General features: G+C 47.5%; 2 protein-coding genes across 2 annotated transcripts; one reads left to right on the top strand and one right to left on the bottom strand.

Annotated features, from left to right (window-relative positions):
• The first annotated feature begins 6223 nt into the window (after nucleotides 1-6223).
• On the top strand, nucleotides 6224-14048 carry LOC119447091 (uncharacterized). The gene is made up of 2 exons (XM_037711477.2): nucleotides 6224-7197; nucleotides 13498-14048. The coding sequence occupies exons 1-2, from the start codon at nucleotides 6497-6499 to the stop codon at nucleotides 13919-13921; spliced, it is 1125 nt and encodes a 374-aa protein (XP_037567405.1). The 5' UTR covers nucleotides 6224-6496; the 3' UTR covers nucleotides 13922-14048.
• LOC125944012 (uncharacterized) lies at nucleotides 13935-16256 on the bottom strand. The gene is made up of 5 exons (XM_049663712.1): nucleotides 16178-16256; nucleotides 15800-16094; nucleotides 15565-15738; nucleotides 14938-15030; nucleotides 13935-14295 (listed from the first exon to the last, which is right to left on the bottom strand). The coding sequence occupies exons 2-5, from the start codon at nucleotides 15913-15915 to the stop codon at nucleotides 13935-13937; spliced, it is 744 nt and encodes a 247-aa protein (XP_049519669.1). The 5' UTR covers nucleotides 15916-16094; nucleotides 16178-16256.
• Nucleotides 16257-16670: the final 414 nt, after the last annotated feature.

The following is a 16670-nucleotide window of genomic DNA, read 5'->3' as shown; positions in this document are numbered from 1 at the left end:
TTTCCTCGGATTTCGTCTGGTAGCGCGTTAGCTGTCGTCTGCTACGGCAGGCCAGACGCAGGCGGCGCCACTGTCGATATCGCGCCTCGATCGCGCTGGTCGCGCCGAGCGCGATAGTGGAACGGAGGAGGAGGGAAGTGGATGGCGCTACTTTTTATATATAGGGGCTTTAGATCTAAAACCCCTATATAAGAAAAGTACCGCCATCTACTCTTTCCTCCGCCGCCTCCTCTCCTAAAGCGCTTGCTTTTTTCTTTACTTTTTCCTTGCGAAAGCCAAGTCGACGGTGGCGCACCTAGAAAGCCAACGTTGAAGCTTCCAGGCCGGGCGCGTGCCGCCGTGCGTGCCGCCGCCGCCGCCGGCGACTGCGGCTGCGCAGAAGACTTTCAACATGGCTCTGAGGCTGAAAAAAAGAACCTATAAAGAAGTGAAAAGCGCGCGCTATCATCGTCCAGTCGGAGATAAGGGAGAGAGAGAAGCGGCGTTTATCAAAGGATGGCGGTACTTTTCTTACATAGGGATTTTATCGAGATCGCGCTGGCCGCGCCGAGCCACGGCTAAAGCCCCTCAATAAAAAAAAAGTAGCGACATCTTTTGAAGATCGCCGCTTTCCTCCTCTCCTGCCCGTTCTCTCGGCGCTCGGCCCTCCGATTGGCCGAATGCTGTCACGTGCTCTCGCGCGCTTTTTTTCTTGCTTGTTTTTTGCTCCCGCCGCCATCGCGGTGCCAGACCATTGCGAGCCGTGTATCGAGGTACCACGCATCGCGTCTCCTTTGCGCTTTTAAGGCGTAGTGTTCGCGATGCCGTGTTGCTCGGCATTCGGGAGCAGAACACGCGAAACAGACGGCAAGCGACTCTTCCGGATTCCATCAGCGAAGCGAGACGCGGCGCAGAGGAAGGTCTGGCTTCAAGGAATCAGCCGCGCTGATTTCAACCCAACACAATGGTCCCGGCTGTGTGAGGTAAGCGAGCGATTCTTCAATGATCCCTAATCTCACATGCTGCCACTTGCTGTGTGAGGCTTCGTTAGTTTTTCGCCCTCCTAAGTGCCGCACTGTTCGCGCTGCAACTTTCGTGGCCGGATTTCATCTTGTCCTCAAACGCACGTGGTTTTTGTTGACTCGGTTATACAATCCATGGCGTTGCGTTTGTGTGGCCTGAATGTATGCGAACGGCACGTTTTGAGTGTATCGCAGTATGTTACGAAGCGGTGACGGTACGTAGGGAAAAATGGGCGCTTACCTGCGGAAAGACGATTAGGGCTATTTAGTTAGGGCGACTTTGCGCCTTCAGCAAAAACTCAACTCGGTGGTCGGCGAAGATCAATGTTGTCGCTAAAACTTGTCGCTATCGTCCTAGGTCCTCGAGGACCGATAACTATCTCGAAAATGGTAGAAAGTGCTGCGCGTGAAAAGTGTGCTCAGTATTCTAGTCGTGTATCGCGTAGCAGAAGAAGAGATAAGGACCTGTGCTGGCGGCGAGCTGAAAAAGGAAAACGGTATACAAGACTTCCCGGCGATATGTAGCAGAACAAGAGATAAGTACCTGTGCTGGCGGCGAGCTAAAAAAGGAACACCGTATACAAGACTTCCCGGCGATAATAACTTGTGCCGGGAATGTTGTGTTACGCCTTATACTTGAAGGAGCGAGGTTTTACGGTGACCTTGTTTTCTGATTTCACGTCTGCGCAGGATCACTTCACGGATGATCAATTTGAGCCGGTGATTCTGCAGAGCTGTGGCACAAAAAAAATTGAAGCGTCAAGCCATTCCATTGTTCTTCGTTCATCAGAAGCAGCTGAAGCCGAGGAAGCTGCCTGCCAAACGGAAGAATACACCGTGCACTTCAAAGACATTACCGTCTGCTGGCAGCAATACTATCCACATTGCAACGCCCTTGATTATAGAGCTAACTCATTCCTGCGTGGCTTTGTCAGTGGCCAGGACAAACCTGGATGTTAACTTATCGTTTCTGCTCTGCATTTGATAAGATAGTAGATACAATACGCAGGGTAGAATTTCTCGGACCCGCGCGCAGCACATGCAAGCGGCAATATGATCCGCAAAAGCAGCCTCGCATACACCTGTAAGATGACCGCTGCCGCGCTACTCAAGTCCGCAAAAAAAAGAAGAAAAAATGTGTGGAGTAGTGTAAGGCTTCCTGCATGCGAGCGAAGCCACTAGCCTCATTATCGACGGACCGCTTCCGCCGAATGATCGGTAGCTCACTAGTCAGTGAAACCTCTAAGACAACTGCATATATACAGCTGGTGGATCATTCACTCCCGAAGCGTAGTCATTGTTAGAGGCCCGCTGTGCACGTTAGCCGCTGGCCAACGAGGGACTGGAGCTACTGAAACGCGGCGATGAACCAACGCCGAGGTCGCGCGTAGCATGGCTCAGATAAAGCCCGACTTAGAGGCTTTAGGCTCACTGTATCACCGCTAATAGTACAGCCATCTAAGCGCAACGGCATTTACGCGTCCTCTCGTTGTTTCGGCAGCCAGTCATAACATAACGCGAAAAATTCCGATCAAAATACGAGTTCAAGAGCGCGAGCGACACGTAGCCACAGCGTTTTATTCGGAGAGCGTCTGCTAGTTCGGCACCGCGTAGGGGGAGCCACGGTCGACAGAAGAGAGAACGCCGGCGCAGGAGGAGGAGAGATGAGATGGCGCTACTTTTCTTCATTGAGGGGTTTTAGCCACGGCCGGACTCGACTCCACCCTCCGCTCTGGGAGCGCGGAGGAGAGTCGAGTCCGGCCGTGGCCGAGCGGGACAGTGGAACGGAGGAGGAGGAAAGTGGTTGGCGCTACTTTTACGTCGAGGGGTTTTAACTAGAGTGTACTAGACAATGGTCGAGTGGGCCGAACGGCGCTCTGCCGCTGAGGCGCCGCGTGTGGAAAAATAGTGCGAGGGCGCTGCGAGCGAACTGGAAGATCCAGAGACCACTCAGCACATCCTAATGGAATGCGACGGGATCCACCCAGCGAGAACCGTAGGTAACGTGCAACTCCCAGAAGCGCTTGGGTTTAAAGTGGAAGGAAACATAAACAGATCAGCCGTAGAGATCAGCAAGAGACGATTAGAGTACTGGTGGAAAAAAAGCAGGGAAAAGATGGGTACGACCTGATCTCTTAAAATCATAGGCAGCGGTACAAGCTAAATTTTTGAAAAAGGTATACAAAAATGCGAGATAAAGAACATGTGTAGTATACCTGATTAAATCAAGCAGGCTAGGTGACTATTTGTCGCCACCCCGTTTCAAAGGGGATGCCAATAAATCATCATCATCATCATCATTGGGGCGGAGACGCGCTCCGCGGCGTATTCAACGTACTTTCGCTGCGGGCGCCGAGGCCGATTGCGCATAGTACGCTCTTAAAATAGCGCTTTATTTCAACTGCAAATGTATGTTTAAACCATTTTGCCAAACATATATATTTGAGGTATGAATTATGCAATGCGACGTCTTCAATTTTGCTGTCGTTGTCAAGCGCGTCGTCTGCTAGCGATCGCGCGTTCGCTACGCGGACGCTGGCGGCCGCCCAGGTTTTCTCTCAGAACCTCTGAGCAGTACATTTTTTAATGGTTTAGTTGCTTCGGTGCGCCCATGACTCTTGACGGCCGGTGCCAAATGTAGTTTTAGCCAGGTGAACTGCTGTTCTTACCACTGTCCTCTAAAAGTAACTGGTATCTCCGCACCATGAAGGCTACGTAAGAATACGTAAGAAAATTCTTCTTGTTGGTGGATATTGAACAGGGCCAATGATCGAAGAAAACAATATTAGAGTGAAATAAACCAGATTTATTAACTGCGTGGCGCGAAGAATGACCAATGTATTTCTAGGTAATTGTAGCAAAAGGTACATAGACATATATATTTACGATATATATAGGTAAGTGAAAAATTAACAAATACTCTAAATGCAATAATTGAAATGAAAAAGTGAGAAATCGCTACCGGAATAAGCGCACGTGTTTGCAGTAACAAACACTTATTAGTGAATACTGGAAAGGAAACTCTCATTCGCAGCAATAATATTCATAGCAGGCAAAACCATCTTATATATATATATATATATATATATATATATATATATGTGTGTGTGTGTGTGTGTGTGTGTGTGTGTGTGTGCGTGTGTGTGTGTGTGCGTGTGTGTGCTGATATACTGTACGACGCCGAATAGTAATTTCCGTTCGAATGTAACGCATGACAGCACTGTTGAAATCTCAAAGTTGAGTGACTGCATGCAAATGAGGACTGTTATTCCGAATGATTTTGCTGCCGGAGAGTCGTGGCTGTTGCGTAGAGGCGCAGTTTCTGAGAGAATTAACGGACGGGTGTTAATAAGTCCTGCTTAACAAGTTCCTAGCTCTCATTCAATATACACGCCCCGTTTTGGGGCAGCCTGTAAATCTGCTAACTTGATTCAGACAAGGAAAACTTTGTTTGACAGTCTCACCATGTTTGCAACCCATTAAAACTGGGTGCCCCATGTGGTACGTACACTTATCTTCTTCAACGAACGCAACAGATCTGCACATATCTCTGCGTGTATGTGAGACATTCCGTTCCTTTGTTTCATTAGGGTAGTTATGATAGTGCACCGGATAACTGAACGCAGCCGTTTATAATATACAAGCTGCACAGTTAAGCGGTCATACATTTGGGAACGGCATTACATTTATGCATGCATGCATAAATGTATAATGCCGTTCCCAAATGTATGACCGCTCAACTCTGCAGCTTGTATATTATAAACATAAAATATAGGATAAGCGTAACATGTTTTTCTCGGAAATCAGACTCGAGATTAATTTATGTTGTTTACACCCCCAGAAATAAGCTGAAGAACGCAGCCACCTGCTTTTTTTCTTTTTTTAATATAAGCAAATTCTTCGGCTTTACGTGTCAAAACCACGATATGATTATGAGGCGCCCGGTTTAGTTTTTGCCACCTGGGGTTCTTTAAAGCACACCTAGATAGAAGTACACGAATCTTTTTCCATTTCGTTCCCACCTGGATTGAACTCGCGAGCTCCATGCAGTTTAGCAGCGCAAAGCCGCATCCACGATATAGGCACTGATTAGGCTACCGCGCAGGCTTTCTTTCTTTTTTTTTTTCTTTGTTGAAATATCGACTGGAAAAAAATTCCACGTACGGGCTTACGGCCAAAGATCAGCACATAGAATGGCGAACTATAAAACCGTTTTCGGCGCTCGAGGTCCGACTGCAATAAATAACCCCGTACCAATTACTTCGCATTCTGTTAAGCGAGAAAGGCGGAAACTCGAATGGAATGTTGCACTGCAGTTTACTCTTTTTTCTAAATCTATATCAATGCTTCCCTTAAATGTACAAGGCGCCGGATGGGGCAGATATGCTTTACTTCTTTGAAGCGGCAAGCAAGAAGGTTACATATGTTGCTTCGTCTGCGTTTCGCAAGACCTACTGATAGAAAACTATATGCGTAACAATATAAACACGAGAGATAAATGCTGCTTGAAGAACGAGAAAAGTATTTTTTCTCCAAAGGGAACCGTACAATAACATAGTTGAATGAAAGCCGACACTGGGGCCGCAATTCATGCGCAATCATCGAGCGGCATTAGAAAATAATAAAAAATAAATAAATAAAAGAAAAGGAATTTATTCTTAAGGCATAACTACATGTCATATGCAATTATGAACCCCATTTGATTGGTCTGAACGCAAATACCAGCGCGCGAAGTTGTACGAATGACCCTGCCGAGAAGTATCGCCAGCAGTTTCCAACGGCGCGACCTTGATGCGGCCCAATCCACTTCGACCGCAGCGCCGCCCCAGTATTATTGCGATAGCAATTATATGGACACTCCAAAGCAGATTTCTGCCGTCGCTGTCGCCGTCGCCGTGAGGTTCCGTATGACGTCAATGGAGATGAAATAGTCGCCGCGCTCCGCCGAACGCTGTATGTGCGAGTGAAAGGGCGCGAGGGACGCGCGCTTTCACGGGGAGTGAACGAACGGCGGAGAACAAACGCGCGTTCTGTGCCGTGCTCCCTTAAGGGCTGCAGAAGTAGGCGTATCTTTCCTCCTTTACAATCACCATATATGTAGAGCAAACGCGCCTTCTTCTGACGCACGAAAGGCCGTAGGGGGGAGAGGGAGGGAGGGAAGGGAGGCGACGTGTAGCTGCGGCACCAGGTGCCTATTTAGGTTTGTTCGATTCAGAAAAGGTGCACGGAACCGGAAACGAAAAGGTGCAGGCGGGGCCGACACGCGGTGCAGAAGTTCTCGGCACCTTGAGTGAGGTTGTAAGATGCAACCTATCAGCAGCGCCACCGCTAACATGTCAATCGAGTGTGTAGGTGCAAGCCTGTCGTCTGCTGCTGATCTACAAAAGCGGCGTGGGTAAGCACTAGCGCGACGACAGCAACGACAGCATGCGTGTCTAGAGGAGCCGTTTTATTTATCCTGTGCGGTCCACAAACATGTTGACACGGACAACGAAATGGATGACCTCCACGTTGTTATGGAACTTATAGAATCTGAGAGCGAAGACGAGGAACTCGACGCAGTGTTGTGCCAAGTCGGTGCTGAACTTGTCCGTAGCGATCGCAATCGTATTCCAAGATACTACGAGGAAGTTGTAGCCAGGTATTTTGATTACGAGTTCAAGCGCCTTTTTCGGCTCTCCAGAGACACATTTAAAACCCTTGCGGAGCGTTTCAAGTCGTCTGCCTTTTTCCCAACGCCTCAGGGAGGTCGCCCACAAATACCCGCGGAGAAAACGTGCCTGATTGCTTTGAGTTATTTGGGTACTCAGAACAGTATGTATAGAATTGCTGATACCTTTGATGTGTCTGAGTCATCAGTGTCTCTGTGCCTCAAAAGGGTTCTGGACTTCTTATTCAATATCAGCGAAGAAGTGATTGCTTGGCCTAGTGATCAAGAGCGGGCGAATATCAAAGCACGCTTTCTTGCTAGAAGCAACGGCAAAGGACCGAGAAACACCATAGGGTGTGTTGACGGCTGCCACATTGAAATCCCTCACCAGAAGGAATCCCCAGCATCATACTACAACAGGAAAAAATTTCCTTCGATCGTTCTGCAAGGGATCTGCGACTCAAGCAGCCGTTTCATCGACGTTTTCGTTGGCTATCCCGGCTGCGCACACGACGCGCGCGTGCTGAAAGAAAGCCCCATCTATTCGCAATGCACACAGACGGTCGCGCCGCGTAGTGGCCAGCGAGAGAAATATTTCAAAGAGTATCCGCACAGTCAATGGCAGTGTTACCGTGTGGCTCTCTTTTCGAGTGAAGCCACAATTCGAGTGACACAATTCGAGTGAAGCCGACGGGAGCGGACGTGTCGAGTCGAGGTGCCATTTCAGCGCAGCAGGAGCAGCGTGCCAAAGAGATAAGTTTTGTTATTTTATATTTCACTTTTTGGTTTTTTTAGGAGGGTTAGCTTAGCCAAACAATCTTTATAAATTATTTTAATGCTTTCTCACTTTCTTGGTCTTCTCGCTTAGATAAAAGTAGGTAAAGAATTTTTTTTTCCACATCTACGCCTTGTTAGTACGAGATGATGGTTGGTACTAGGGGGAACCCACGCGTGCGTTGTTCTGAGTGCGAGCGTTCCTACGCGCTGGAAGAAACGCGGTTTAAATCAGCACGCGAAGCGAATGGTGCAGATTTTATCTGTAGGATGTGTGTGCTAGGGTCGCGGCTAGACCGCCTAGAGCAAGACAAGGATAAGTTAGCTAAGCGGGTTGGAAAGCTAGAAAAGGAACTTCAAATCGAGCAGAAGCAGAGGAAGGAGGCAGAAGAAAAGCTAGCTAACGCAGAAATCCAGCTGAGCGCCACCATTCTGCAAAGCAATGATGAACGCATCGAGGCGAGCACCGCGAACGGAGCTGGCTCCGATGCGAGTGTAGAGACAGCCGAACCCGCCACGCCGGTAAGCAGTGGCGCAAACGTCAGTGATAGTCACGAAGGGGATACCACTGACGCGGCCGGGGAAGAAAACAAAGCCAAGGGCAAGAATAAGAAAGGAGGGGAGGGCATTGTGACTTCGGGGGCAGCTTTCGGCGGTGAGGGGGAAGGAAAGCGTCGAGTTGTCTTTGTTGGGGATTCCAACATGCGTAAAGTAGAACCGGCGATAGCAGAGAGGGTAGGGGCAGACGAACGAGTCCAGGTTAGCGCGCTTCCGGGAAAGCCGATTAGAGAGGTGATCGCGAAGGCCAAGGAACGCATGTGGGACACAATGGAGGAGAGACACCTAGTGGTGATAATGGGCGGAGTGATTGACGTACTGAACGGACGAGCAGCAGGAATCACAAAGCAAATAGCCAAAGGGGTCACCGACCTGCGGAATGTTTCAAAAGAAGTACAAATCGCGGTGTGCACGGTGCCAGAGGTTGAAAGGCAGGGTTATAAAATTGAAAGGGCAGTTCTTGCAGTAAACAGGGAAATTTGGACTCTAGCTAAAGCAATGAATTTTACGGTCATTGACATCAACCGTGAAGTGCACCGAGCAGGCCGCGAAGGCGCTTTTGTGCGTGACGGGATACATTTTAGTGAAAGTGTAGCAACACCGGTCGGAAATCGATTCGCGGCACGAGCTGTAGCTTTTTTAGGCGGGCCCCAGGCAATCAGGAAGCAGGATTAGGTATTGAACATAGCGAAACACCAGTAAAGGGCAGAATTAGGCGACCAGGAGTCAGGAAAAGACGCAGAAAGGATAAGAATAGAGAAGGTAAAATTTGCTACATTAACATGCAGGGTGGTCGTAAGCAGGAAAAATGGCTGGAAATTCAAACGCAACTGAATGATGAAGCGATTAGTGTGTACGCCTTGACCGAAACGCATCTACGAGATTTGGAGCAGCCGCCGGTTATTGACAGCTTTGTATGGGAAGGGTGCAACAGAATGACCGGGTCAAGGAAAGGCGGAGGCGTAGGCGTACTAATTAGGCGAGGTCTGAAGTGGCGAAGGGTAAACGAGACATGTAAAGAGCATTTATGGATTAGTGGTACATGGCAAGGTAAAAAGACGTGGCTGGGAGTAGCTTACCTGTGGACAGGTAGTGATAGCAGGGAAAAAAATAAGGAATTGGTCGATTGCATTAGAAGCGATATTAATGAGTTCAGTAACTCGGGCCAGGTAATATTAGTGGGAGATATGAACGCGCACATGGACGATTTAGACGGATATACTGATTACAACGGCTCTCTAGTGCTGGATTTGTGTGATGAACAGAACCTTATAGTAGTTAACAGGGAGAATAAGTGTCATGGACAGGTAACGTGGCAATGCGGAAACAGGCAGTCATGCATCGACTACGCCTTAGTCTCAGAAATGGTCTACGAACAACTGGACCAAATGATAATAGACGAAAATGGAAAAAATAGCCTGGGAAGCGATCATAGACGTTTAGCATTAAAGTTTGGGAGAGATACCAGCTCAGAACATGAACCAATAGCCTCAGAGTTTTTAAAAATGAATGACGAGCAAATAACAGAGATCGCAAACAACATAGAGAAGAAAATTGAGGCTTTTCCTACAGCAGTCTGGGAATATAAGGAACTGGTGGAGGTTATGCAGCATGAAATAAGGCGGACACGGCAATACAATTGTTGGATTGGAAAGAGGAAACCACGTAAGTGGTGGAACAAGGAAATTAAACAAGCTATAGAAGAGCGTAAAGAGGCATCTAGGGTTCATCGAGAAGCCAAAAAGTTGGGATTACAAGAAGAAGAGGTGCTCCTTAGATGGAATACATACCGAGAAAAGAAAAGGGTTGCGAGTGAGCTCGTGCAAGAGAAAATTAAATGCGCAAGTGAACGTTGGGTGCATAACATTCACAAAAGAGACAAAGGCGCCCCAAAAAGATTCTGGAACCATATAAAAGCACTCGGAGCTCCAACTAGAAACTCGCAAACGGCTATAAGGGATGAAGACGGTAACATCTATGAAGGCGATGATGCGCTGCGGTACATCACAGACGTTATCAGGCATAACTTCGGGACGAGAAAAAGCGTAGTTCAGACAACAGATCCAGCAACAACAGAGAGGCCTGAGAGATCAAAATTCAGCATAGAAAGCTTTTATTGGAAAAAGGCAGCAGAAAATGTCCCTAACAACACGGCAGCAGGACCCGATGAAATCCCAATACAGCTAATCAAAAACCTCGGTCCAAAAAGCAAGGCACTGCTGACTAATGCCATAGAGCAAGTGATTAGAACAAAGAATATTCCCGTTGGATGGCGTGAAAGCAAGATGAATCTTATCTACAAAGGCAAAGGAGATAAGGAAAAGACGAGCTCGTACAGGCCAGTTACAGTAACGTCGGTGATATATAGAATGGCAATGCAAGCCATAAAATTAGAACTGTCGAAGTGGGTGGAGGAAAACGGTGTATTGGGGGAACTACAGAATGGGTTCAGGCCAGGCAGACGCTTAGAAGACAATATGTTTGTACTAACTCAGTGCATAGAGATTTCAATAGCTCAGAAAAGACCTTTATGGATAGCATTTCTAGATATTAAAGGAGCTTATGACAACGTAGACAGGGAATTGTTGTGGGATATTCTTCAATACGAAGGCATAGATGACGATTTCGTGGAGCTGCTGAGGGAGATATATCGAGACAACCAAGTACAAGTGGCATGGGAAGGCCGAAAAGGAAATGAAATGGTGGGAATTCACCAAGGATTGAAGCAAGGATGCCCTCTGTCACCATTGTTGTTCACGCTTTACGTCAAGGGCATAGAAAGACGACTGGAAAACAGCGAATTAGGTTTTGATTTATCCTACATGCGTAATGGACAAATGGTGCAACAGAAGATCCCTGGACTGATGTACGCAGACGACATTGTGCTACTAGCGGACAATAAAAAAGATTTACAGATACTTGCGAATATCTGTGGGAACGCAGCGACAAATCTAGGCCTTAAGTTTAGCACAGAGAAATCAGGGATTATGATCTTTAATGAGCACACGAGTAACTTCGTGGTGTCAATTCAACAGCAAGTAATACCCATAGTGAAGCAATATAAGTACCTCGGCGTACACATAAACGAAGGAAAGAATTACTCAAGCAACCACCAAGATAATCTGAAAATAAAGGGGAAGCGGAATGCAGCATTAATGAAACACAGAGCACTGTGGGGCCACAATAAGTATGAGGTGGTGCGTGGAATCTGGAAAGGAGTAATGGTGCCAGCGCTAACATTCGCAAATGCCATTATATGCTTAAAATCGGATATATTGGCGGGTTTGGAAGTTAACCAAAGATCAGTAGGCCGGTTGGCTTTGGGAGCACACGGTAATACGACAAATGAGGCAGTGCATGGAGACATGGGTTGGGCCTCTTTTGAAGTCAGAGAAGCACAAAGCAAAATTAGTTTTGAAGAAAGGCTCAGGAACATGGATGAAAATAAATGGGCGGCTAAAGTGCACAAGTATCTCTACATGAAAAGCGTGGACACAGAATGGAGGAAGAGATCAAGGAAGTTGGCAACCAAGTACAGGATAATCGAAACTGTAAATAGACAACCAGGGGTCATCAGAAAGAAAGTGAGAGAAATAGAGACCGTGAATTGGATGCAAAGAATGGAAACGAAAAGGACAATGGAGATTTACAAGAATGAGAAGAAAGAAATTAGAAGGGAAAATCTGTACGATAACACAAAGGGCAGTGCCTTGCTATTTGAGGCTCGAGCCGGTTGCCTAAGGACGAAAACATATCGGAACAAATATTCGGAATTAGATGAGACATGTGTATGCTGCAGTAAAGATCCAGAGACCACTCAGCACATCCTAATGGAATGCGACGGGATCCACCCAGCGAGAACCGTAGGTAACGTGCAACTCCCAGAAGCGCTTGGGTTTAAAGTGGAAGGAAACATAAACAGATCAGCCGTAGAGATCAGCAAGAGACGATTAGAGTACTGGTGGAAAAAAAGTAGGGAAAAGATGGATGCGACCTGATCTCTTAAAATCATAGGCAGCGGTACAAGGTAAATTTTTGAAAAAGAAAAATAATGATAGGTATACAAAAATGCAAGATAAAGAACATGTATAGTATACCTGATTAAATCAAGCAGGCTAGGTGACTATTTGTCGCCGCCCCGTTTCAAAGGGGATGCCAATAAATCATCATCATCATCATCAATCTCTATGCGCGGGCGCGTTTCTGTTTTGTTAACAGCTTCTGCATACGCCGTGGAAGAAAAAAAAAAGGGGGGGGGCGGGGGGGGGGGGGGGGGGGTTGCGTGCCTCAGTCCACCAACCGAGCAGCGAAGGATGAGATAAGCCTTCGTTTGTTTCCGCTGGACGCGTAAAAGAAGTCGGCGGTGAAGCTCCGGATCGGCAATTCTGTGACTCCGCCAATGAAATTTGTAGCGCACACTTCGTCGCCGAAGACTTATTCTGGAGCAACATCGGTTAGCAGAATGCTAATCGTTGACATTGTTCACGAAAGCATAAACATTACGCTTTTACGATGTGGTAGTTGTAGCTTACGTGAACGGCACGTTCAATGCGGCACGAAAAGACAAGGTAACACATTCGCGCCGATGCCTTACGACTTCCGAAAGCTACCGCTACAGCCGAATATTTGTAAATAAAGCTGCCCAAACGCTCTCGCAACAGTTGATTATTTGTAGAGCAATTTAGGGAGCTAGTGTCTGGTTTTCGAGCGTAACTGACGGAGCGTAACTAGGTTCGGAGCTTCGCGCCGATCGCTAGCTTTGTGGCATATTTGCTTGCACTGACCTTTTTTGATTGATTTCAAAACAAGATCGGTGGTATTTCTCTGGCTTAAACCGAAAACGCTGCACTCCAGCCGTAGCGTTCGTTCTAGATACGAAGCAGGTGGGGTTAGCCTGGCATACATAGCAGGCAATTTTTCCGCCTGATCCTCTTTGAGTTGAGATCAGGGGTGTGTCACCATGTGTTGATGAGTCCCGTGTCTCGCAGGAAGGCTATTAGCAGTCGTTGCGCTCTCTTCCTGATTGCCGCGGGCCCTCTGGGGAAAACGACGTCTTCAAAGGTCCTGTGCGTAAGACCGCTCTTTCGCAGGCTGTCGACCATCGCTTTTCTTTCTGTGTCAAACTGCGGGCATAGCCAAATGAAAATATTCTATGCCACCAATGTCACCAAAGAAGGCACGGAGTGGGGAAGCGCAAAGCCCAGTCTTGAATAACCAAGCTGGGGTGTACGCGGAGTCGGTTCTGATGCGGTGCAACATCGTCGCAATAAGAAGCAATAACAATAACAAGCATGCACTTCTCGTTATGCACGCTTTTGATTATGCAGCGGCATTCCGCAGCCGATGAGAATACAATTTCAAAAATAAGAATACACTCGGTGTGCGACGAGAAAGATGAGAAAAGGCCCGGCGTGCTACCACACGGACGCCGCAGTCGCCTATTCTGATACTCTCTCGGTCCGCCATCATGGATCGCCTCGCGCGCCACCTGTAGTTCGTGTGCATTGCGAATAGTGTAGCAGAGACTAAGTGTGCTAACGACTACTTGCTGGGGGACGCGGCGTATCCGCTTCTCCCATGGCTGATGCCTCCGTATAAAGATAATAGGGCAACGTTTGAGCGCTATAAGCGGAATTTCAACAAGATACACAGCCAACAACGTGTGGCAATTGAGCATGCATTTGGCCTTCTGAAACAGCGTTTCAGAAGGCTATATCTTGTAGACGCAGACTCAATCGACCAGTGTTGTCTCATTGTACTTGGAGCATGCGTGCTACATAACTTGTGTAGCAGTAGCATTGACATGCTAGGTGACTGCGAAGACCCCCCCAGGGAGGACAACATCGAAAATGAAAATGACGGAGCCATCACAAGCACTGCAGCTATTAAGCAGATGTGCGAGCTTAGACGCCAGAATATTGCTGAGACACAGTGCTGAGAGTACACTTTTCTCAACGGAACTTTGCTTTCTGCCATATTCTGCCCACTATAATTTTGTTTTGGATGTTTTGCACTGTTTCAAGCCTTGCACCTTCTGTTTGTGTCTGAGTTGTATAAATGCCAAAAAAGATTTGATGAAAACAAGGTGTTTGTTTTCTTGCTTCATATGCGCTCACGAAGCGCTCCAGAAGGGCCATCTTCTGTTCATGTCGCGCTGCCCTATTCGTTTCTATTTGGTCCAGCTTTTGCAGCAGCTGCACCAAGGGCGGGTCCTTCTTCAGCTTGGCTCCACGTGGCTCCACCTGTGTGTTTTCCACACTTGTGGTTGGGCTAAGCGCCGCTTCTGGGGCCTGCGTTGTATCCTGCAGCTCCCTGCAGCAACTGTATTGTTCGTTAGCAGAACTACACTTTAGAGAGACAGGCTTGCCTTGCGGCATGCCTATTGCTCCAGATTGGTATGATAAAAAATGAATTGTGCACAGCACATGACACATACCACAACAATCAAGACTAAAGTATGTCAATGAGACCACAGGGGCGGTATTCTGTAATAGTCTACCTAGTGAACTGTCTATTTTGGCTGTCGCTGATTGGCTGCTGCTTGACGTGCAGGAAGGAGACTGGCTGGCACCTTCCTGCACATCAAGCAGCAGCCAATCAGCGACAGCCCAAATGGACAGTCCACTAGGTAGACTCTTACAGAATACCGCCCCAGTGCTTTCTGCATTCATTGGCACAAGACACTTGGGCAGTGTTAGTGCATGGGCCAAGAATGCAATAGCTGAAGAGATGGTAGTCGCTGTATGTTCAGCGCGGGCATTGAGGCTCTGCTTTCTGAAATAAATAGCCTGTAAGCACAGATTAAGTGGGCTATGTCATCACATACACTGCATGCATGGCACTAGTGTTGACCACATCCATTTTGTTTTAAATAGGAAATGTTTATTACTAGTGACATCAGGTGACACACAGGATGCAACACAAAAGTTGCCACTTTTATATAACCATGCTCACCTCTCCCTGCTGTCTGGCACAATTTTGCACCCCTGTGCATATGTCACAACTGGACTTATGTGGTGCTGTTTTTCCATAAAGTCCTGCAGGTCTCTAAAAAGTTAAATGCAAGTGGCACCAGAAATTTAGTACACCAGTAAAACGTGAATTTGTACAAGCAATACTTGGCATATTGTAACAACAACAGAGAAAGCAAGTTTCTACTTTTTAATTGCTTTTTATGCCCTTATGCATATGCCAGTGCAAACAGTGGCCAGAAGTGAGAAACATTGGTGTCGAACAAATCACTTAGCCAAATTGCACGCATGGCTTGGAGAAAGCGTAACTGCGTACAACCGTGCTACAATTTCCTGTAAATTGAACGATACACTACTAGAATAAGCTCTTCTCTGAAGCTCACACTCGTTAGCATTGCATGTTCAGACATTTTTTAATGCTTTAGTATAAAGTATTTCAGGGACTCGCCTGGAAACAGCCAGTTTTGTTAATAATTTAATGTACACCGCTGTGAGTAAAGCGTTCTTTCAATGGACGTGAATCATGTGCAACACAGACGTTAGGTGTTAGCTGAACTATGCACTAGCATACGAGATCATGAATAAAATAAAAGCAGCACTGCGAACTCACCCCTCAAAACTGCACTCGGCAGCTCCGCTTCCAGACTTGTTATTGTTAATCCGAACTTTTTTATACGCCCTCTCCAGCGATTTCCACTTGTTGGTGACTTGAATCACCGTTATGGTGCATCCGAATTCTTCGTTTAATGCATCTGTTATAAACAGCATCAGCTGCTTTTTGTTCCTGCGCGCAGAACAATACAAAATGTAACGCAAATACAAACAAATAGAATGCTAAGCCTCACCTTAGTCCCCCCTTTTGCCCGATGCGGCCGAAATGCTCTTTATAGCATTCAATGAGAAACTTAGTTCTCCGGCCACTCCACAAAGCTTCTTCAGAATCGCGATGCGGAGACGGCATGGCTGCACACGGCACGGCAGCTGCGGCAGCAGCTTCAGTGGTCGTTGGCGTGGCGTCTCCGCATCGCGAAGTAGCGGCTTTCGGCAGCTCCGTATTTGTATGGCTGTTCTGCAGCTCCTTGTCCGAACAATCGGCGGCAAAACCGCTAGGTGTGCAGAGTACACGCACCCGTCTTCCATCTGCAAGAACAATGGAATAAATGTCGCCATGCACTTCATACAAACCATGCTATTACGTTTACAGAGCATAATGGCAAATTTACCTGCTGTAGTGTACAGCTCGGCGTCTCCGTCATAGACTATCACGCCAAGTTCATCTACGATCGGGAACAATTGCGTGCGAACGCCGTCGATATTGTGACGTCTCGGTTGGAACGACGTTTATTAGGCCCGGGAGCTCGTCAGCGAACCAGCGCAGCACACAGGCGATGATGATGAACACATATACAGGCAAAGAGGAGGATAGGTAAAAGTGCGAAGATGATGATGATAACATACAGATGAGGAAGATGTGCGTAATAAACGCCCACACTAATTTCCCCCCGACGTGAAAGCGGCCATCCTGGCCGGCCGTCAAGGTGTCGAGGCACGCCGCGTGAAGGGCTTCATGCGGGAGACGTGGACAACCTCGGTATTGCGGCAACGGCGGTCTGTGGGGGCGTCAAGAGGAGTAACGCAATAGTTGACAGGCGAAGTCTGTCCAAGGACTATGTACGGCCCGATAAACCGTGGCTGGAATTTTTCGCATAAACCAGG

The sequence above is a fragment of the Dermacentor silvarum genome, chromosome 1 (genome assembly GCF_013339745.2).
Source record: "Dermacentor silvarum isolate Dsil-2018 chromosome 1, BIME_Dsil_1.4, whole genome shotgun sequence".
In the NCBI taxonomy this organism is placed as follows: domain Eukaryota; kingdom Metazoa; phylum Arthropoda; class Arachnida; order Ixodida; family Ixodidae; genus Dermacentor; species Dermacentor silvarum.
Note: the sequence above shows the minus strand (reverse complement) of the source record. Positions and strands in the feature narration are given on the sequence as shown.

Coding starts and splice junctions, on each gene's coding strand:
- LOC119447091 (XM_037711477.2), top strand. CDS start 6,497: ATGGATGACCTCCACGTTGTTATGGAACTTATAGAATCTGAGAGCGAA. Junction 7,198..13,497: donor AAAGAAAGCCCCATCTATTC/GCAATGCACACA, acceptor CATTGCGAATAG/TGTAGCAGAGACTAAGTGTG.
- LOC125944012 (XM_049663712.1), bottom strand. CDS start 15,915: ATGCCGTCTCCGCATCGCGATTCTGAAGAAGCTTTGTGGAGTGGCCGG. Junction 15,739..15,799: donor GGGCAAAAGGGGGGACTAAG/GTGAGGCTTAGC, acceptor TTCTGCGCGCAG/GAACAAAAAGCAGCTGATGC. Junction 14,296..14,937: donor GTGCCAGACAGCAGGGAGAG/GTGAGCATGGTT, acceptor CAGTTGCTGCAG/GGAGCTGCAGGATACAACGC.